We start from the raw sequence: 18,751 nt of genomic DNA on the forward strand, positions 1-18,751 counted from the left end.
TATTTTAGCATTCTCCCTGCATTAGTCCCTTTGTGCCACTATGACAAAATACCTGGTATAATCTACTTAAAAGGCAAAGGGTTTATCTGGGCTCATGCTCTCAGAGGTTTCAATCCACCATGGCAGGGAGGATGTGGTGGAGAGAAGGAAAGGGCTGGCCCAGGTGAGACCATCCAAGGCAGAGCCATGGAAGGCACCCCTGTAGCCCACTTCCTCCAGACAACCCCATACCTCCTAAATCCCCCCATCTCCCAAACACACGAGGCCATGAGAAACATTTCAGATTTGAATCATAAAACTTCATTATCTTTATTCTTTTCAATTTCACTAATATATTCCAGATTTTAAGTGGACTGTCTTTTACAGCCTATAGGAATGAAGTTGGCAAGTTAGCCTTAATTGGCTCAATCAAAATAATTGGACTTCTGTGGGTTTTATGAGTTCAACCTTCCCTGAAAGGCAGATTATACACAAGAGAAATCTTAAGTTTCTCAAGCAGTGTAGCAGGATAGTCCCAACACCTGGGACCTAACAGGATGACTGGGAGACTGCTCTGGACTCTAACACGTAAGCTATTGAGTTAGAAAATTATTACAGTCCTCAGAACAGTTGTCCCTCTTTCCTTTGAAAACAGATGGAAAATCAAAGTAGATAAAATTGTTTGATTTCAACCATCAGTGGACGCTGTGCCTACACAGAAGTCATTTTAGTTCAACGGAGGAAAATTCAGCCCATGAAGACAGAAGACTGACCAGGTATGATGCCACACACCTGTAAGCTCTGCACATGATGCCACACACTCAGAAGCTGAGGCCAGAGGATCACTGCATGTCCAAGTCCAGCCTGGTCTATGTACATAGTGAATTCTAGGCCAGCCAGGGCTACGTTTTGAGACTCTATCTCCAAGCTAAATAAAACTAGCAAGGTGGGGAAGGAGGTACCAAGCCTGAGGGCCTAAGCTTGAACCCTGGGATCCACATGGTAGAGGGAAAGAATTGACTCCTGAAAGCTGTCTTCTGATCTCCCTGTATGGCGCACACACACATACAAGCACATAAAGACACACACACATACAAACAAATAAAAATTTAAATAAAGGCAATAATTAAAAAAAAAAAAGACAGAAGACCAGAGTGAATGGGTAGCTCCTTTCTCAAGTGTCCATCATCATCACCATCGTCATCACCATCACCAGCACCACCATCATCACCATCATCATGCCATAATTAGGGAGCACACAAACAGCTGGGGATAGAAAATTTGCAACTCTAACCATATAGCTTTGAGCTTCAGCTAAAGCTGCATGTTAAGAACATCTACTCTTTTGCGAGTGAGGAACAGACTTTAAACCTGGTTTTCCAGCTGTAAACAATAGTTCTGATGCTCCCCTCCCCACCAAGTATCCGGGCACACAGACAGGTGCTGCTTGCTACCTTATCTATTTGACAGCATGCTTGAAAATAAGGTAAGTGTCCAGGAGTTCTGTATAAATTGCCACACACATGTAAAGTACTATTGAGATTAAGCTTTCCATTGTCTACAGAGACATCCACATATTGTTCCGATTCAAAAACATTCCTGTCAGAACAAAGCCCCATGAAACAACCTCCTATGCAGCACACCATGTCGTACACAGCCCGATGAATGAGCAGATGACTGTTGCATTAGAAATGATGCATGAGTTTAATTAAATACTCTAAGAAATGGATATAGTTACACAGCATGGGCCACACTCTTTGAGCCTCTCAGACAAAAGACTATAATCAGGCAAGACATACAGTTGCACTAGGAAATAAATACGGCTCTCAGAATCTAATCCCTCATCCAGACCAGACATTATCACTCTTAACTATGTTCTCAATCAAAAATATACCAGGAATTGCACGTTGACAGGAGCCCGATATAGCTGTTTCTTTAGAGGTCTGCCAGAGCCTGACATATACAGAGGCGAATGTTCACAGCTAACCATTGAACTGACCATGGGTTTCCCAATGGTGAGTTAGAGAGAAGACTGAAGGAGCTGAAAGGGTTTGCTGCCCCAAAGGGAGAACAACAATACCAACCAACCAGAGTTTTCAGGGTCTAAACCACCAGCCTGGGAGCCCATGGGGGGGACCCATGGTTCCAGCTGTATATGTAGGGGAGGATGGCCTTGTCGGGCATAGGTGGGAGAGGAGGTCCTGTGAAGGCTGGATGCCCCAGTGTGGGGGAATTCCAGGGTGGGGAGGTGGGAGTGGATGGGGGCACATCTTCATAGAAGCAGGAGGAGGGGGGGATGGGATGGGGGTTTCTGGGCAGGGTGGGAGGGAATGGGGAAAGGGGATAACATCTGAAATGTAAATAAAATATATAATAATAATAATAATTTAAAAAAAGAAAATATACATCCAGTCGTCAGTTGTACCAGCCATCTGCAGCCAAGCCAAGGCATTCCCCTCAGCAGATCCAGGAGGGAACAGACATGGCAGGGAGCCTCAAAGAGGGATGAGGGAGGGGGCTCTTGAAACAGCACTAGTTTGATGAAGTTGAGGAGATACCTGGCAACAGTACTTTAGCGATAACTTTATCTTCTTCCCACCCCCCACGGTTTAACAAAGCATTTCATTGTTCTCTCCACCTACTGAAAAACCTGATTTAGTTGGGGGAGAAAAGGCCAGTCCGCAAAAGTCCAGGACCTAACTAGGTCTTCTGTGTTAGAATGTCTGCCCCTACCAAATGACAACACACCAGAGACCCAAAAGACTGTATTCTCAACTGAATTCTCCTACAAAGTTTAAGCCTGTGTTTGGACATCACTTGATCCAGGAAAATATATTTTTTCCTATAAAAATGTGTTTCTCCTACAATGTATCAATATGCTGAAAAAACAAATCCCACTCCTAAAATGACTGTTGGGAAATTGTGCATGGACTCCTGTCTTCACGTTCCTGATATGGGGCTTCTTTCTCTGCACTCACTCGGAATGTGTTCATTTCCATTATTTCCAAGTGTTCCCAAAATGACTATGGGTCAGAGTACAAGAATCTCTCAAAGATTTCAAGGAGGGTCAGAAGATAAATAGCATTCGTGTACCATAGATCTAGAAAGGCACAGCTCAAATAACCAAACATAGCACTACTCCCCAGACCCTAAAAACAGCAGTCCACAAGGAACAACGTTAACTGTATATAAGATGGTCCGAGAGAACCTCCCACCAATACCTTCTCTGATTTAAGCCATAGCTTAACTAGTGAACTCCTTTTCAAACCAGACAACCAAATATCTGGGAATAGTATTTCATGTCATTTCAGGAAGACGGAAATAGAAAATGACAGCACAAGGTGAGACGTTACACAATTAAAATCCACAAGCGATTGTAAAGTGAAGGAATAAAATCCTACTTGGTTTCATCCCAACATGACTCCCACCAGAGTCCTTAGTTGCCCCAGTATTAAACCCACAAAGGTAGAGCCGGCACCCCCGTGGTTTCCATCCTGGAAAAGTACACAAACAGCGCTTACACAAGTCTTTGGCCAGCAGGGACTCTTGGATGACTGTTTTGATACACAAATTCCTAACTGTCACCAAGTCTGAGAGGTCTGTAACTCATTAAAATATTTTATGAGACTTGTAAACACAGATACAAAGTTTAGAACCGTCTCCCTATATGAGGATCTTTAAGAAATTTTACCAGGCAAAAGGATAAGATCAAAATCAACAACAGAGGAAACAAACTGCATTGTGTAAAGCGTAAGGGCTGTGTTGTTTAACAGGGCTCTTGATCCCAGGTAAAGAGGAAACATTAACCCAAGAAGATCGTTTAGACGCGGCAAAGCTTTACATAATTGTAAATAACAGCAGCTATCGGGGGAACAACTGGTATAAACGCGGTCTGCAAACAGCAAAAGCACCAAGCATTTCTCCTTCACCTCGGCTCAGACAGCAGGGCGGAGAAACCAGCCACCTAGCCTCGCGGTGCCACCCTCCCCTGATTCCCCTCCCTCCCTTACCCTCCCCTCCCTCCCCTCATCTCCCCGCCCCCAGCTGGTGCATTCAGCAGCCTAGGGAGATTAAGAGGTGCTCGCTAATGTCACCGAGCCTCCAGACGGATCTAACGTTTCTTAGCTCCCTGAACCAAAGAAATTAGAGACGTTACACCCTGTGGTATTAGATGCCATGGCCTACAACCCAGCCTCTCCAAGCCTGAACCGGGGACGTGCACCGGGCCGGAGGACTGCGCCACAGCTGCCACTACCTGAGCTGTCCGTGGTGCTGGCGCGGTGCGGAGGCTGCCGGGCGGGACTACGCACCGCGCCCGCGGTCACCCTCTGCGTGCCAGCCGCCGCGCCCCGTGCGCTCGAGTCCCCGTGACTGTCCACCAGCTGCAAAGATTCATAACCATCGCTGCTGGTCTTTTTCCGGTAGCTCCCGAGGAGGCTCATGGGCAAGCCCGGAGAAGAGGGGGAAGAAAAAAAATCAACCTGGGAAAGGAAGGGGGAGGGGAAGACGGGGCAGACTAAGAGGGATGGAAAAAAAAAAAAACAATAATAATCAAGTGCCCGACATGACGCGAAGAGGAGGGAAAGAAGGGAGCGGCCACCAGGAAGGGCTCTGCAGCCACCGCCCCGGGCACAGCGCACCCAACTGGTTCCGGCCACCCGTAGGCTGGACAGCGCCCGAGGAAGTGTAGGTGTAGCCCGGCAATAGCCGGGCAGCTCCCGGAGTGGCTGGAGGGGGAGGGAATAAACAGAAGAGAGTAAAGGAGGGGAGAGTCGTAGGGAGGGAGGCTGAAAGCGGAAAACGGGGCGGGGCGGGATGGGGAGGGGACCACGACAACGCGGAGGGAGGGGTGTGTCAGCGCGCCGTGCTTCAGAAAAAAAGGGGAGAAGGTGTCTCGGGCCTTGGAGACCAGGCACCCTTGGAGAGAGAGCCAAGCACGGCACGCCCATTTCATGTAACTCAGCTGGTCTTTGTTGGAGGATTCGGCAAGTGAAAGCCGACTGGGTTGATGGACCTGGTGGACTGGGTTGTAACTCCAGTAGGAGGAGAAAAGGAATCTGTTGATGGCAGGCCATCTGTGTACTCAGAGCAGCAGAGCGGCATGTCTGCACACTCCTGGCACGGGATGAGCTGTGGATATGAAGGATCTGGCTAAAATGGGTAAGGGAGCCAGGGCCGGATCTCTTCAGCAACTATGTTGAAGGGATAATCCGGGAGGGTATGTTACATCCTGTGCACTTCCAGGGCTCTTATTGGTTACCTTGCAACAGGGAGAAAGGACTCCTCAACTCGGCTGGCTTGAAGGAAGTCTAGGAAGAGAAATATACCAGATTTTCTTTCCATCCTCTAGCCTCGCCCCTCATTTTTCTTTCATAGTTGTTGGCAAGGAAAACAGCCATTATCAGAGGGGATCTGTCACGAAGTTAATTAGCAGCAGGGCCAAGGCCCTCTTCTTGAAGAAGGCTCTGCAAACCCCCGGCATTGTGTGAGTTTTGAGCCTCCACAATCTAGATAGGAACTGTGTTCAGTCTCAAGATGCAATCACCCAATGCTTCTTTTCGCCTGATAGTATTTCAGAAGGCTCCCTCCTCATCCTCCTCAGTTCAGGTGAAAGACCAGATAAAAATGTTGACTTAAAGTATCATTTCTCTCTCCTAGTTCTCGGATAAACTAAAAAGAAAACCTTTCAGAAATACTCTGACATTTTCCTGTGATATGAGAAGAAAAAGTGCACATGTGTGCTAGTGCGTGGGGGCGGGGCACAGGCACAGTGCCGGCCTGACCTGCTTGTTGGCTTACATAGTTTTCTCTTGCTGTTATTATTTTGATCACATCAGGACACAAAAATCAAATGACAGCAATTAAGAGTCTCCTATCCAGATCATCTGGAACCTAAAGTTCCCTGGAAACTCCAGCTCCTCGTAAGCCTAAACACAATAAACTAACTGCTTGACAAGCATTTTCTTTTTCAAAGATCGCACAGACACATGGGTAGAGAAGGAGTCAGAAGAGGTCAAAGATGCGGGGCGCTAGATCCTTTCATTCCTTCACTAACTGTCCAGGGTGTTCCCATCTGCTGAGGTGCAGTAAGACCAGAAGCAGAATCCAGAGCTAATACTTGCTTATAATAACTCTGAATGGTAGCAGGAAAAACTGAAATATGACTTTAAGCGCAGGCTCTTTACTTTCAAACTTGTAAATCTTGAGCTATTTGGTTTAGTTTATTGAAGCAATAACTTTTAAAATCTAGTAACAAAATAGTTTCCAGTGACATTTAATAATCTCTTTCTGTACTTTCTCAATTCATTACTGACCACCAGGGAGCACAAACATCTAGTGTCCATTATGTGCCTCAGCAGATGCAAGCTGTATGGTCACTAGAGACAACCATTCTTAAAGGGAAAGCTGCTATTTTCAAAAGGAACACTTTGGGTTATTTTTGCTATACTTCAGAATTGCAAACATACTGGTGGAAAGAAACTGACACATATGCTTTTGTATTTTTGGATATCTATCTCCCAAGTTTGCAAATTTAAAGAAAGACATGAATGGGCTAGACAGCATCTCCCCTCACTTATTGCTTTTCTGGGATGGAACCCAGACTCTCAAAGATAGTAATCAAGGGATGTACCACTGAGCCACACCCCCGGGTCATATCATTTTATCTTTTAGCTTTATACTTAACATAAAAATAAATCAACCAGAATAACTATTAATATTTCTACAAACTGGGATATAATGAACACAGGATTCTACACCGTCTAGATTTATTTATAATGGCCTAAGAACTAGAGTCTGGGGACTAACTTGGAACATCTACCAACTTAACTCCAATAGGTTCCTAAAAAGCTCACTTCCCGGTGAAGATATTTCTGCTCTACACTGCACACTGCCAAGTGTTTAGCATATGACAACTCGTATGCTGTAGCTAAAGAAATAAATAGTACTTAACATAGCTTTCTGTACTAAGCACATAAATGTTTCCTGTTGTCACCACACTGGTTTGTCTTCGAGCACAGCTCTATCCTGTGCTTTTGCAATCCTGGTTCCTCCCATGCATCCAGTTGAATGGAAAGCTAAGTATTCTTTACTCCAGAAGTAGAAGATAGAAAGTTACCCATTGCTAGTAAGAATTCGGTGGAGGTTGAGTGGACAGAGGGTTCAGCTGGTAAAGGGCTTCCTCCTGAGCACGAGAACCTGAATTTGAGCCTTAATCTAACCCCAGCACTGGGGAAGTGGACAAAGGAGGAACCCTACGACTCTCGACCAATGAGAGACTCTGTATAAATAAAACCAAAAAGTTGGTTGGACCACACCTAAGAAAACACAGCAGAAATCAAGATCAGCTACTAGTGACACACACACACAATGTTAATGATGAGAACCTGGGCTTTGGAAAGGAAGGAAGGAAGGAAGGAAGGAAGGACTGTAAAAGCAAAGCCTACTCTGCTGTTTCCCAAGATCACAGAGGCTGCAGAGATGGCTTAATGTCCAAGAGCACTTGCTACGATTTCAGAGCACTGGAGTTTGATTCCCAGCATCTATGTTGGGCAGAAGACAATTGTCTATAACTCTAAGGGATCAAATGCCGACTTCTGCCCTCCACAGACACACAGATACACACACAAATAAAAATAAAATACAATTACAAAATATGGTAGTACACATCCTTAATCCCAGAACATGGGAGACAGGTGGATCTCTGTGAGTTCAAGGCAAGCCTGGTCTACAGAGTTAATTTCAGGTCAAGGAGAGATACACAGAAAGATCATATCTTGATTGATAGATAAATAAATAAATAAATAAATAAATAAATAAATATTCAATGAAAAAATAACAGTTTGCTCCATAATCTACTTATCTCAAGAATAAAATATTACAGATGGGGATAGACTCAAAGGATTGGCTGTCCCCTGTAGGGTGAATCTTCAGTTGTTTTTACTAACTCCATAATGAGTGCCCAGATGGAGATGTTCAGGAGCCAGTATCTCTTCGTCCATACCCACAACTAAATATTCTCTTCTCACAGCAAATGCCACCCACATTTTTCAGTGAGGCCACAGAGTAAAAGGTAAGGTAGGACTGTACTGGAATGTGCCGGATTGTGCCAGACTATACTGGATTGTGCCTGACTGTGCCACCCTTCCTCTTTTAGGAATGATGATAGAGACAGAGGGTCTGGAACCAAACCATTCAGCAATGAGTTCTAGGCTCTCAGGCTCTGACCAAATCACCTAACTTGTCTTACTCTTTCCCATGGGAAAGGAGCATATTTCCATTACAACACAGTCATCAAAGTGAGAATTAAATGATGTTTTAAAGATTTTTTTTAAATTTTTTATGTAGGTATATGTGTGGATGTCCTTGAGTGCAGAGGCCAGGAAAGAGAATCGGATTCCTTGGAGCTGGAGCTATAGGGTTGTAAGCCTTCCAGTATGGATGCTCTAGAAGATCACCAAGCTTTCTTTCCCCTGAGCCATCTCTCCAACCCTTAAATCAAGTATTATTGCACAGGGAGGGCTTAATAAATACTACTCTCATCCCCTATTATTACTACGCTACAACCGTGTTATGACTTCCTGCATTATTTCCAGCCATTACTGTATTTTATATCTAACTAAATCATTTTTCCAAAACGCAGATAGTTTCCAATCTTTAAGATTAGGTTAGAACCTGTCCTGCATTAGAGATATGTTAGTTACCACTGTGATAGATGAGAATATGAAAAGCCTTCTGTATAAGGCAAAGTGATTTTCTGCACTGGATATGAATGTCTGAATGCTCGTTTTTCCTATTATATTTGGAATATTTAAGAAGGAAAGTCCATGCTTTCCTTCGGTCCTATGACAACCAGTGAGTACCCAAATACTGAGTAAATGCATGAGATTCTGGGATAAAGCTCCTCTCCGATATAACTAAAACAAAACAACAGAAACCATAAATAAATAAATAAATAAATAAATAAATAAATAACAAGGGAAAAATAGTGAGCAAATACTAAATTAATAAGTGAATAAAGAAATGAAAACAGTGTTCCCACCTCCCTTTTTGCATTTTTTGTGTTCGGTATGTGTATGTGACACAAATGTGTGTGGCTTACATGCAGAGATGCAAGGTTGATGTCAGAAATTATCCCAGGTCACTCTTCCAGGTTACTCATAGATGCAGGGTCATCCATCAAAACCAGAGCTCAAAATATAGCTAGTTTTACTAGCCAGCTGGTTCTGGGGACCCTCGGTCTCTGCCACTGGAGGCTGGGGTTACAAGTGAGCTGCCATGCCCAACGGGCATCTTGTGTGGGTTTTGGAGATCCATACTCAGGCAAGTGCTTTAACCATTGAGTCAAGTCCCTTCCCCTACCCCAGTGATTTCTTTTACATCTTTATAATATTCACACTGTGGCCTACTGGTAAATTGTAAAATAAACTTAACAGTTCATAGGCATTATTTTCACCGAAAGGAAATAAGATGAAAAACATTAGTTTTTGGAATGTGGTAAACATTATTTCTTAAAATACTGCTAAAGTGGTGTATGTGTGTGTATTTGTGTGTATGTTTACATTAAGTAATGATATGCATGTATTTTTCACCATGGGCTCTGATGGTAAATGTCTGCCTGCCTCTCCTGAGCCCAACCTAACTGTGACAACCCTCTACACTGTGACTACTGGTGTCACCTGAACAATTGGATGACAGAAATCTTATGAATTAGACAATAAATGAGGGCAACATTTTTCTGTTATGTTCTTGCTTTTATAAAGGACTGTTGTTTCTCAAATAAAATTTCAATTGTTTGATTTTTACCGATGGAGACTTGGGAGCCAGATGCTGGGGTGAAAGCCTGCTAACTCGAAGAGGCAAAGCAAGCAACCAGTTGACCTTCCTCCTCAGCCAATGTCCCACCAGGAATGTTTCTCTCCAACGCCATCTCACAAAACCTCCTTCAAACCGGATGTCCCTTCCTTCTACTTCCTGTTCGTCTCTCTGTCCATACTCCTGACTCCCTCTTACTCTCCATGGTTTTTCTTAATTATCCTCTGTTCACTTCCTCTTGACCCATAGTTGACTTTATTTAATCCTGTTTACAATATTCAAGCAGAAAGCTTGCAGATTAAAGGTGTGTGCTAAGGCTGAGCAACACCACAACTAAAAAAAAAAACAAGTTTTTCCAGTAAACAGCACAATCTCGGGTTCACCTGTAACACAGGTCTCTGAAACACAGCCCTTTGATTTTCTGATGTGATGAATATAAATCAGTGAGTAACATTAAAACACATGTGAACAACACGCCTCGGTCATACCTAGGTTATCTCCTTATGGGATATGACCTGTGAATATACGCAACTGGGGTACTTAACTGAACAGTTCTTGGTGTATTCTAGACATATTTGGCTTGTCTGAACTTTAAAAAAGAAAAACTTTTAATTTATGTCTGGCCAGAAGGTTCCCAGGCTCCAGTTTTAGCACCGTCTCTCACCACCATTCCCAGGCTCCTGGTCTACTTCCTACCAGCCCTCGCAGGCATCTGGACCTGAGACCTGCAGTGTCAAAACCTCACCTGAAGAACCAAGGACAGGACCAAGACCAATGTCAAAATCTAAATCTCTGTGCCACAGTCAAGAAGAAAAGGGAACAGGCTGGGAATCCTTTCAGGGTTCTTCAACAGCAGAGTGGTCCAGACTCACTCCCCTGCCAGAAAACTGCAAGCCCAGACTTTCAGGAGACCCCTTGAGCTCGAATTTCCTGTCTTCTCAAACCTAGACTTGTCACTCCCCTCTCCTCCTCCAAAAGACATCCAGAGGAGAAATCTGCAATCAATCAAGTGTTCTCATTTGCTATGCCCCAGCTGATCGAGGGTTCAGAAGAGAATCACACATGTAACTAAGAGCAGCTGTCACTAAGAGCAGCTGCCACGAGCTACATACAGCACCGAGAGCAAACAGGCAGTGTACTGGCAAACAATAAGAGAGCCGGAATATCTAACGCAAGATGCCTACATAACAGTTCCTGGAAGTAGAGATGTCTGTTATGAGGGCCTGACCAAGTGCTGTCTCTCCTGGAAGACAAGACCAATTGTCCAGGGCATCCTTTCTGAGACAACTCATCCTGAAACCCATGCTTACTTGAAGATCTTGTGCTAATAAAGAAATAAAGGTCACCCCTTGCTTATTTCCCACTTTCAGGTCCCCTTCCTTGCTGGACTCTCATGTCCTTGACAACCCCGAAAATGCCATCTTATTTTTGGAGAACCTATGTCACTCACGCAAGCTCACACAAATATCATCCCTCAAATGTCAAACTCTCTGGTCACACTGAGCCGCTGCACACGGCTGCAGTGGTAACCCCACTATGAGAGCGAAGCTTGAGGCCAGTGGTGTCGCTACACTTGTCAGCACTCCTTTCCCAGGGTGACCAGTGAAAAGCGAATTGCCCTGGTTATACTGCCCATGTGGGAGTTTGTGCTCAGTGATGCCTGAAGGCAGCTTCTGATTGAGACAGCTTCCTCCTATGTACTCGTGTACATGTTTTGGGTCATACACCTAAAATTTGATGCTTGGTTACCCTTCAGTTCAATTCAAAAATCACTAGAAGGAAAATATTTGTACTCTCATCAAAAGCAAGCTTGTAGCTCCAATGCCCGTACTCTCTTTGCAATTGTAAATTAAAACTACTTAAAATATAGTTTAATTTTTTTGATAGTAACTAAGTAGCTCCTACATGGGCGTTATGGCATACATTCATAATGCCAGCACTGAAAAAGGCCAGACAGGACAGAAAGTTCAAGGCTGGGCTAGGCTCCATAGTAAGACTATTTCAGATCAATAAATCTTTAACAGTGAACCTTGAGACAGGCTTGGTGCTGCATGCCTTTTTTTCCAGCACTTGGGAGACAGAGGCAGGACAATGGCAACAAGTTTGAAGCCACAAAGATATAAAAATAAAAACAAGCTCTTAACACTGAAAGAGGTTTGACGAGTGTTCCATTTGGCATGTCAGTGTGGCAGTCTAAGCAGATGTAGATTAAAGAGACATGGAGAGAAGCCACTGGCTTTGAAGGAAGCCTATGTTATACCTATGCTTGAGCACTATCCAAACATATGTACGTAAGTTTTCTATGACCTGGTCCGGACTCATGGCCACACTCTTGTCTCTACAGTGGGGGGAAAACTCCATTCTCTACATCACGGGATGAAAAAGGGTGAAATGCGTGAGCAGGCTGGTGATTGCCAAGCCTGACCACCTGAGTCTAGTCCCAGAACCCACATGGGAGAAAGAAAGGACAGAGTCCTATTTGAGTCACTTTCTGACCTCAGAGGGCTTCAGGATAAAAGCTTTGGCACCCAAGCAAAAGACAGAAGGACTCTGAGCTTCAGAAATCCATAACAGTCATATGTTAATTATGCCTAGATCAGCTAAGGGAGAGAAAAAAATAAATCACCCTGTGGTGAGCCACTCTTTTGCTTTTCCCTGTACATGCAGCCATTCTAGTCCCTAGTGGGGTGCCACCTAACCTCTGGACTTCAATTCTTCACTTGTCATAACCGTTACTGGGGATTTCATGTCTATACAATCACAGACAAGTTTTATAACTTAAGATTTTGTCAGCTCACTCATAAAACTGTTACATCTAAGAAATAAGGCAGCTATTAAAATTGTGTGACACCAAGGACACAAAGAGCTTGGTCTGGTGCCTGGCTGTGGTATTATATGCTTTCCTTCAGTGAGTACATAACTATGTCTACTCTACCTGATTCCAAGCCCAGTGACTCTCTGTGATACCCAAAGACTCCTTCAGACAGACCCAGCTCAGAACTGCAAGCTTTTTCATGTCAAGTTCATTCATGACACTCAAGACTTCCGTAGTTATGTCCCTTCCTTTGTACAGAATTCTCTTTCTTTGACTCACCTATGTAATTTCAATGTAGTCTAAAACACTTTAAGCCATCCAAGTAGATAACATAACTTAAAACACTCTTTTGCTATTCATAACACAATAGTTGCAAGATGTTTATATGACCGAGTGAGAGTCTGATCCATTCTCTATTTGTATGAAAAAATAATAATAAATGAGAAGTTTAGGTAATGAGGTTGGAAGGATTTATTTTTCACCCTGATTTATGGAAGTTATTAAGCAAAACACAAAAGTAGATTAAATTATGTGTTGGGTCCCTTTGTACCTACAACTCAATATCAACAATACCAGGCCATAATCAATCTCCTTTCATATGTATAACTCTAACTTCATTCATCCACTTATTTGTATACTTAGCTTTTTACTTGCAAGGCTAGGGACTCAATCCAGAGCCTCATGCATGCTAAGCCACTGAATTGTACCTCCAGCCCTACCCCGTGTTTTAAAGTACATGTCAGGCTTCATAGTATTTATCATTAAATACTTGAATATGCAATACTTTAATCATTTTGACAGACATAGAGTAATATTAAGTATCACCCATGCCAGAAGCACAGCAAAATGTACTCTACCTGCTTGTTGAGAAGCCAAAGCTACCTACCCATTCCTTGTTCCTGCTACCTTCCCATTTGCTAACTTCTGGTGGGAAAGATACAGTATCCGTTTATCTTCCTATCCCTGCCTATCCCCATCTACACTCCATGAGCCTCTTCCAGCCCTGGTTATTATCTTGGGCCTTGCTGCCCAGGATATCTGGAAGCTAGCATGAGATTACATATTCTACAGCCAGAGGAATTTATGAAATATTAAAGCAGAAAGGAACTGAAGAGGGCAGGAGATCCCTTTCAATTCAGAGATAAGAAAAATGAGTCAGAAAAAGTGAACAAATTGATTCACATCTAAAATGCAAATCTAATTATAGGAGTGTGCTGGCGGGTTTCTGTGTCAACCTGACACGAGCTGGGCCATTTGAAAAGAAAGAATCTTAACTGAGAAAATACCTCCATATGACTGGCCTGTGGACAAGTCTGCAGGTATTTTCTTGATTGATAATTGATGTGGGGGTGTGCGTAGGGGGAGCTAGCTCACTGTAGGAGGTGCTACCCCTGGGCAGGTGGCCCTGGATAGTATGTGAAAACTACTGAGCAACCCAGAGGGAACAAGCAACACTTCTCCAAGATGAAACAAACCCTTTCCTCCCTGTGGTGGTTTGAACAATAATGGCCCCCATAGGCTCTTATAATTTTGAATGCTTGGTCTTCAATTGCTGGACTATTTAGGAAGGATTAGGAGGTGTGGCCTTGTTGGAAGAGGTGAGTCACTGGGCCTGGGCTTTGAAGTTTCAAGAGCCCACACCAGACTTTCCCTATCTATCTATATTTTTCTTCCTTCCTTCCTTCCTTCCTTCCTTCCTTCCTTCCTTTCTTTCTTTCTTTTTTTTTTCTTTCTTTCTTCTTCCTTTCTCTGCCCCCCCCCCAGTCTTGCCCCTCTTTCTCTGCCTGCTGTCTGTGAATCAGGATGTAAGCTCTTAGCTACTGCTCCGGCACCATGCCTGCCTGCTTGCCACCATGTTCCCTGTCATGATGGTCATGGACTCACCCCCTGAAACTATAAACAAGCCCACAATACCCAATCAAATGCTTTATAAGTTTCCTTGGCCTTTCTGTCTTTTCATAGCATTAGAACAGTAACTAAGACACTCCCCAAGTTGCTTCTGGTCTTAGTGTTTCATCACAGCAATTAACCCTAAGAGAGACAAGGGCTCAGCCCTTCATCTAGGTCATGACCCTTTAGGGTTGAGTGACTTTTTCACAGGGTTCACCTAAGACCATCAGAAAACACAGACATTTATATTATAATTCATAACAGTAGCAAAAATGCAATTATGAAGTAGCAACAAAAATAATTTTATGGTTGCAAGTCACCTTAACATGAGGAAGTATATTAAAGGGTCACAGCATCAGGAAGGCTGACACTGATCTAGGTGTTTGACACATGTACCCTTCACACTCCAGGACTGTTACTTCTCCCTCAGAACTAGACCTCTTGTTTCTTGGTTCACCTCACCTCTATTCTTTTTTAAACGATTGTTATTATATTTCATTGCTTTATTGTGTGTGTATGTGCATGTGCATGCACACACACGCACATGTGGAGGTCATAGTACAACTTGAGGGAGTTGGTTCTTTCCTTCTACCACGTGGCTCCCAAGGATCAAACACAGATCAGCAAGCCAGCAGCAAACTGCCTTTACCCGCTAATTCACCTTGCAAGTCTCTCTACCTCAGTCTTTAGGTCCAGACATTTGGCATCCCTGGATTTCCCGAATGTCCAACCTTCTCTTCAAGTCCCTTTGTGAACAGCATGTCCCCAAGGAATCGTTAAGCTGTCAGAAGCAGGTTAGATATGATTCTATCAGCTCCCATAGTACATTGTACATCTTTGAACGTGTCACAACACGCTCCACTTGTTTGTCTACACTGTGCCTTCCCTCTCCAGCCTGTGGACTCCATGATGTCAGGCCATGTTAGCACTCCTTCCATGGGAAGTCGATGAGCCATCTTTGAGAACGGCTCTTGATTACTGCTTCACCGCTACTGCCTGCTGCACCCATTACTGATAGAGAGCATGGAGCCACAGATGGAGAACAATTTTCCTGAGAAGTTCATGTCAAACTCCCCACATGTTTGAAATGGACTCACCCAACAAGCTACCGCATACTGTCCTCTCGTATTTCTACAGAATTGATGAAAACAGACATTTTTGTCTTTTCAAACCATATTGGCTTGAATTTTCTTTTTGTTTTCGACCAGATCATGAGCTTTACACCTTCTAGACCTGACTCCCCGTTTTGAGTGAGGTATAAACCATCATTCTTAGTCAATATTCCTTTAGACCGCATATTGTTTGTGAGTGACAGAAAACAATGTAATGATGCTCACCTCTGTCGCTAGTATCACCATGCCTGTGAGCTGTGGACCACAGGGAATCATGTAATGGTAGTAAATGGCGCTCTGTGTGTGTGTGTGTGTGTGTGTGTGTGTGTGTGTGTGTGTGTGTGTCTGTGATGCTAACATCTGAAACACAGTAGGTCAGAGGCACTAACTGATGTGCTTTCCCATTTCCTTTCTGGCTTTGTCTGCAAGGTTACAGGACAGATCCTTAAGCTCCCAGTACCCATTCCCCAGTTCCAGTAGAACTTTCCTGGTATTACCAGGAACCAGTTCATTCATGTGAAGTCTCACCATGGGAAATGATCTAATGTAGATGGGGCAAAAGAGTTAATTCCTTAAAAGTCAAGTCAGCGCAACCCAATTTACCAGAATTCTCTTGGTGTATTGGTTAAACATGTGGGCTTTAAAGAGACATGAACATTTAGCCTGGAAGTTTAAAACTGGCCAAAAATACAGAACCTTTTTGAGCCCTAATCTTCTCTGTTCTAACTGAAGCTTTTCACTGTACTTATTGACTGTACATATTAGTTACTACTGTGGTCCTGCCCTGTTTGACAGTGCTATAAAAAGTACATGGGTTGATGTCGTTTTAAAAGAGGTTTATGAGGCTCACAATTCTGGTGACAGGAAGAACCAAACAGCATGGTACAGTTGGCAAAGACTCCCTGCTACATGGGAGAAAAGTGTTAAGGGAACTAGAACACAGAAGGAACATTGCTCAACAAGAAACCAAGAGATAGAGAGAGTCAAGGCCTGCCCTTGCTAACAGCCTACCCTTCACCGAAATCCATCTACTCTTTGTGCTGTAGGAACCAGACCTAGTGCCTTATATCTACTATATGTTAAGCAAGCACTTATCAGAAAACTTTATCCCTGTCATCTTTTAAGTTTATTTTTTCATATTGAAAAAGGATCTTGCTAACTTATCCCAGGCTAAGCATTGAATTCACTTAATTCAGGGCAATTTAGGGCAGGCCTTGAACTTGGGATCTTCTTGCCTAAGCCTCCTTGAGTAACTAGGATTATAGACTTATACCACCAGGCCCAGCATGAGTCCACTTTACCACTACCACAAAACAATGTTAATCCATTCATGAGCTTGGAGCCTTAATTTTCTTACACTAAGCCCACCTCTTAAAGGGCCCACTGCTCTCACAGTATGATACGAGGGACCCAGTGTCACTGGATACTCAGCCCATGAAGCTCTGGGAGACAAGCCAGATCTAAAAAGCAGACATAAGACACATTTTCTTTAAGCAAACAAAAGAAGCACTCTTTCTGGAAAATTCTCCTCTTCTCTGGCTGGAGTTGGAGCTGTCCCAGACCTACCAAGATCAATATCTAAAATGAAGCTAGGTCAACAGGTGAAAATCAGAGAGTAAGTCAAACTGAATCCTGCCCTGGAGTAAAGATAACACAGATTGCCTACAATCTGTGCTTCTGATATGTTGGGGACAGGAGAGTTGAGAAGAAAGTGTTGTCAAAGAGAAAGAAGTAAATTTGGGAGAAAAAGAGACATAAGAAGACAACTTTCTAAGTGTACTAATTCCAGAAGACCATTGCCTTTCCATACTATAATCACCCCTGTTTTAATCAGATTGATTGTACTGTCTCTGTGGTGTGTGTAGCCAAGAGTTCTACCTACTCTAGGACACGACGCTCACATAATTGTAATCTAGAGCACTCAAGTTTTCATTTATTCATATAAATGAATTATTTCTTCCCTTCTGTATACATCAGGAGAAAAAACTAAGATGCCTACATAAAAGCTTACATTAAAATTTTAGTGAATGTTAATAAGCTTTAGATAGAAATCGAATCCCAACCTATACAATGACATTTTCTATACCTGTTCAAGATAAAGCTAACGTTTATACAATACTTCATAGTCACAAAAGCAGATCTGAAGAAATAGGATGCAAGCCACCAGTGAACAATAACTATGTGCTGTTACGCTAGTCTTTTGTCAACCTGACACAAGACAAGATTATCTGAGAAGAAGGAATCTCAAGTGAGAAAATGCTTCTGTCACATTGGGTCATAGGCAAGTCTGTGGGGTGTTTTCTTGGCTAATGATTGATGTAAGAAAGCCCAGTACACCATGGGAAGTGTCAACCCTAGGCAGATTGTCTTGGGGTATATAAGAAAGCAGACTGAACAAGCTAGGCAGATCAAGGCAATAAACAGCATCCCTCCATGGTGTCTACTTCAGTTCCTGACTCCAGGTTCCTGCTCTGAGCTCCTGCTCTGACTTCCCTCAGTGACGGAGTGTGAGCTGGGAGTTATAAGATGAACTAAAACTTTCCTTCACTAAGTCAGTGTTTGTCTCAGCAATAGAAACTAACAGAAAAAAAATACAACTTTCAAAGTTCCAGTGGCTATATTAAAAACAAAAGTGAAACAAATGAACTCACAGATGAATTTAGTTTTACAGTGTCTCTCATTATCTCAGTAGATACAAAGTATTGCTGCTTCACTGTGGAACCAGGAAGATTTTCTTCCTGCTTCATACTTGGCTAGGCTTTGCATATTACATTTCCTGTGTATCTTATTTTTCAGTAGCCTCTTCCAGGGTGTGGCTACTGCACATCCATCACAGAAATAAACTGTTTCAATCTACCTAACAACTGAAGGAGACAAGATTTCTGTAGTCATAAGTAAGAAAAGTAAAACTCAAAGAATAAACATTTTTTCAAACAACAAGTAATCAGTGCAGAGCCTAGACTGCAACCTCTGCCTCTGGCCTCTGCTCTGAAGCTCTGCAACTCACTGTGTAGTGAGCCATGCTCAACACAGTCCTGAAAGACAGCCACTAAAGAAAAGCATGGGCTAAGGTCTCTCCAATGTGGTCCGTAAACATAAGTACTCTATTTCCTTTCAAATCAAAGAGAGACTTTCATGAAAA

General features: G+C 43.2%; 1 protein-coding gene across 5 annotated transcripts in view; it reads right to left on the reverse strand.

Moving 5' to 3' along the window:
- The window catches only part of Dnajc6 (DnaJ heat shock protein family (Hsp40) member C6), a 135,811-nt gene that overhangs the window by 87,338 nt on the left and 29,722 nt on the right, over positions 1-18,751 (reverse strand). The window contains exon 1 of one of the 5 annotated variants that reach the window (XM_028778772.1): positions 4,235-4,489. The exons of the other annotated variants lie outside the window; for them this stretch is intronic. Within the exon in view, the coding sequence (XP_028634605.1) occupies positions 4,235-4,421 (187 nt within the window). The 5' untranslated portion in view covers positions 4,422-4,489. Of the gene's footprint in view, positions 1-4,234; positions 4,490-18,751 lie in introns of those variants that run through there. 5 annotated transcript variants of the gene reach the window in all.

The sequence above is a fragment of the Grammomys surdaster genome, unplaced genomic scaffold (assembly GCF_004785775.1).
Source record: "Grammomys surdaster isolate TR1022 unplaced genomic scaffold, NIH_TR_1.0 341, whole genome shotgun sequence".
In the NCBI taxonomy this organism is placed as follows: domain Eukaryota; kingdom Metazoa; phylum Chordata; class Mammalia; order Rodentia; family Muridae; genus Grammomys; species Grammomys surdaster.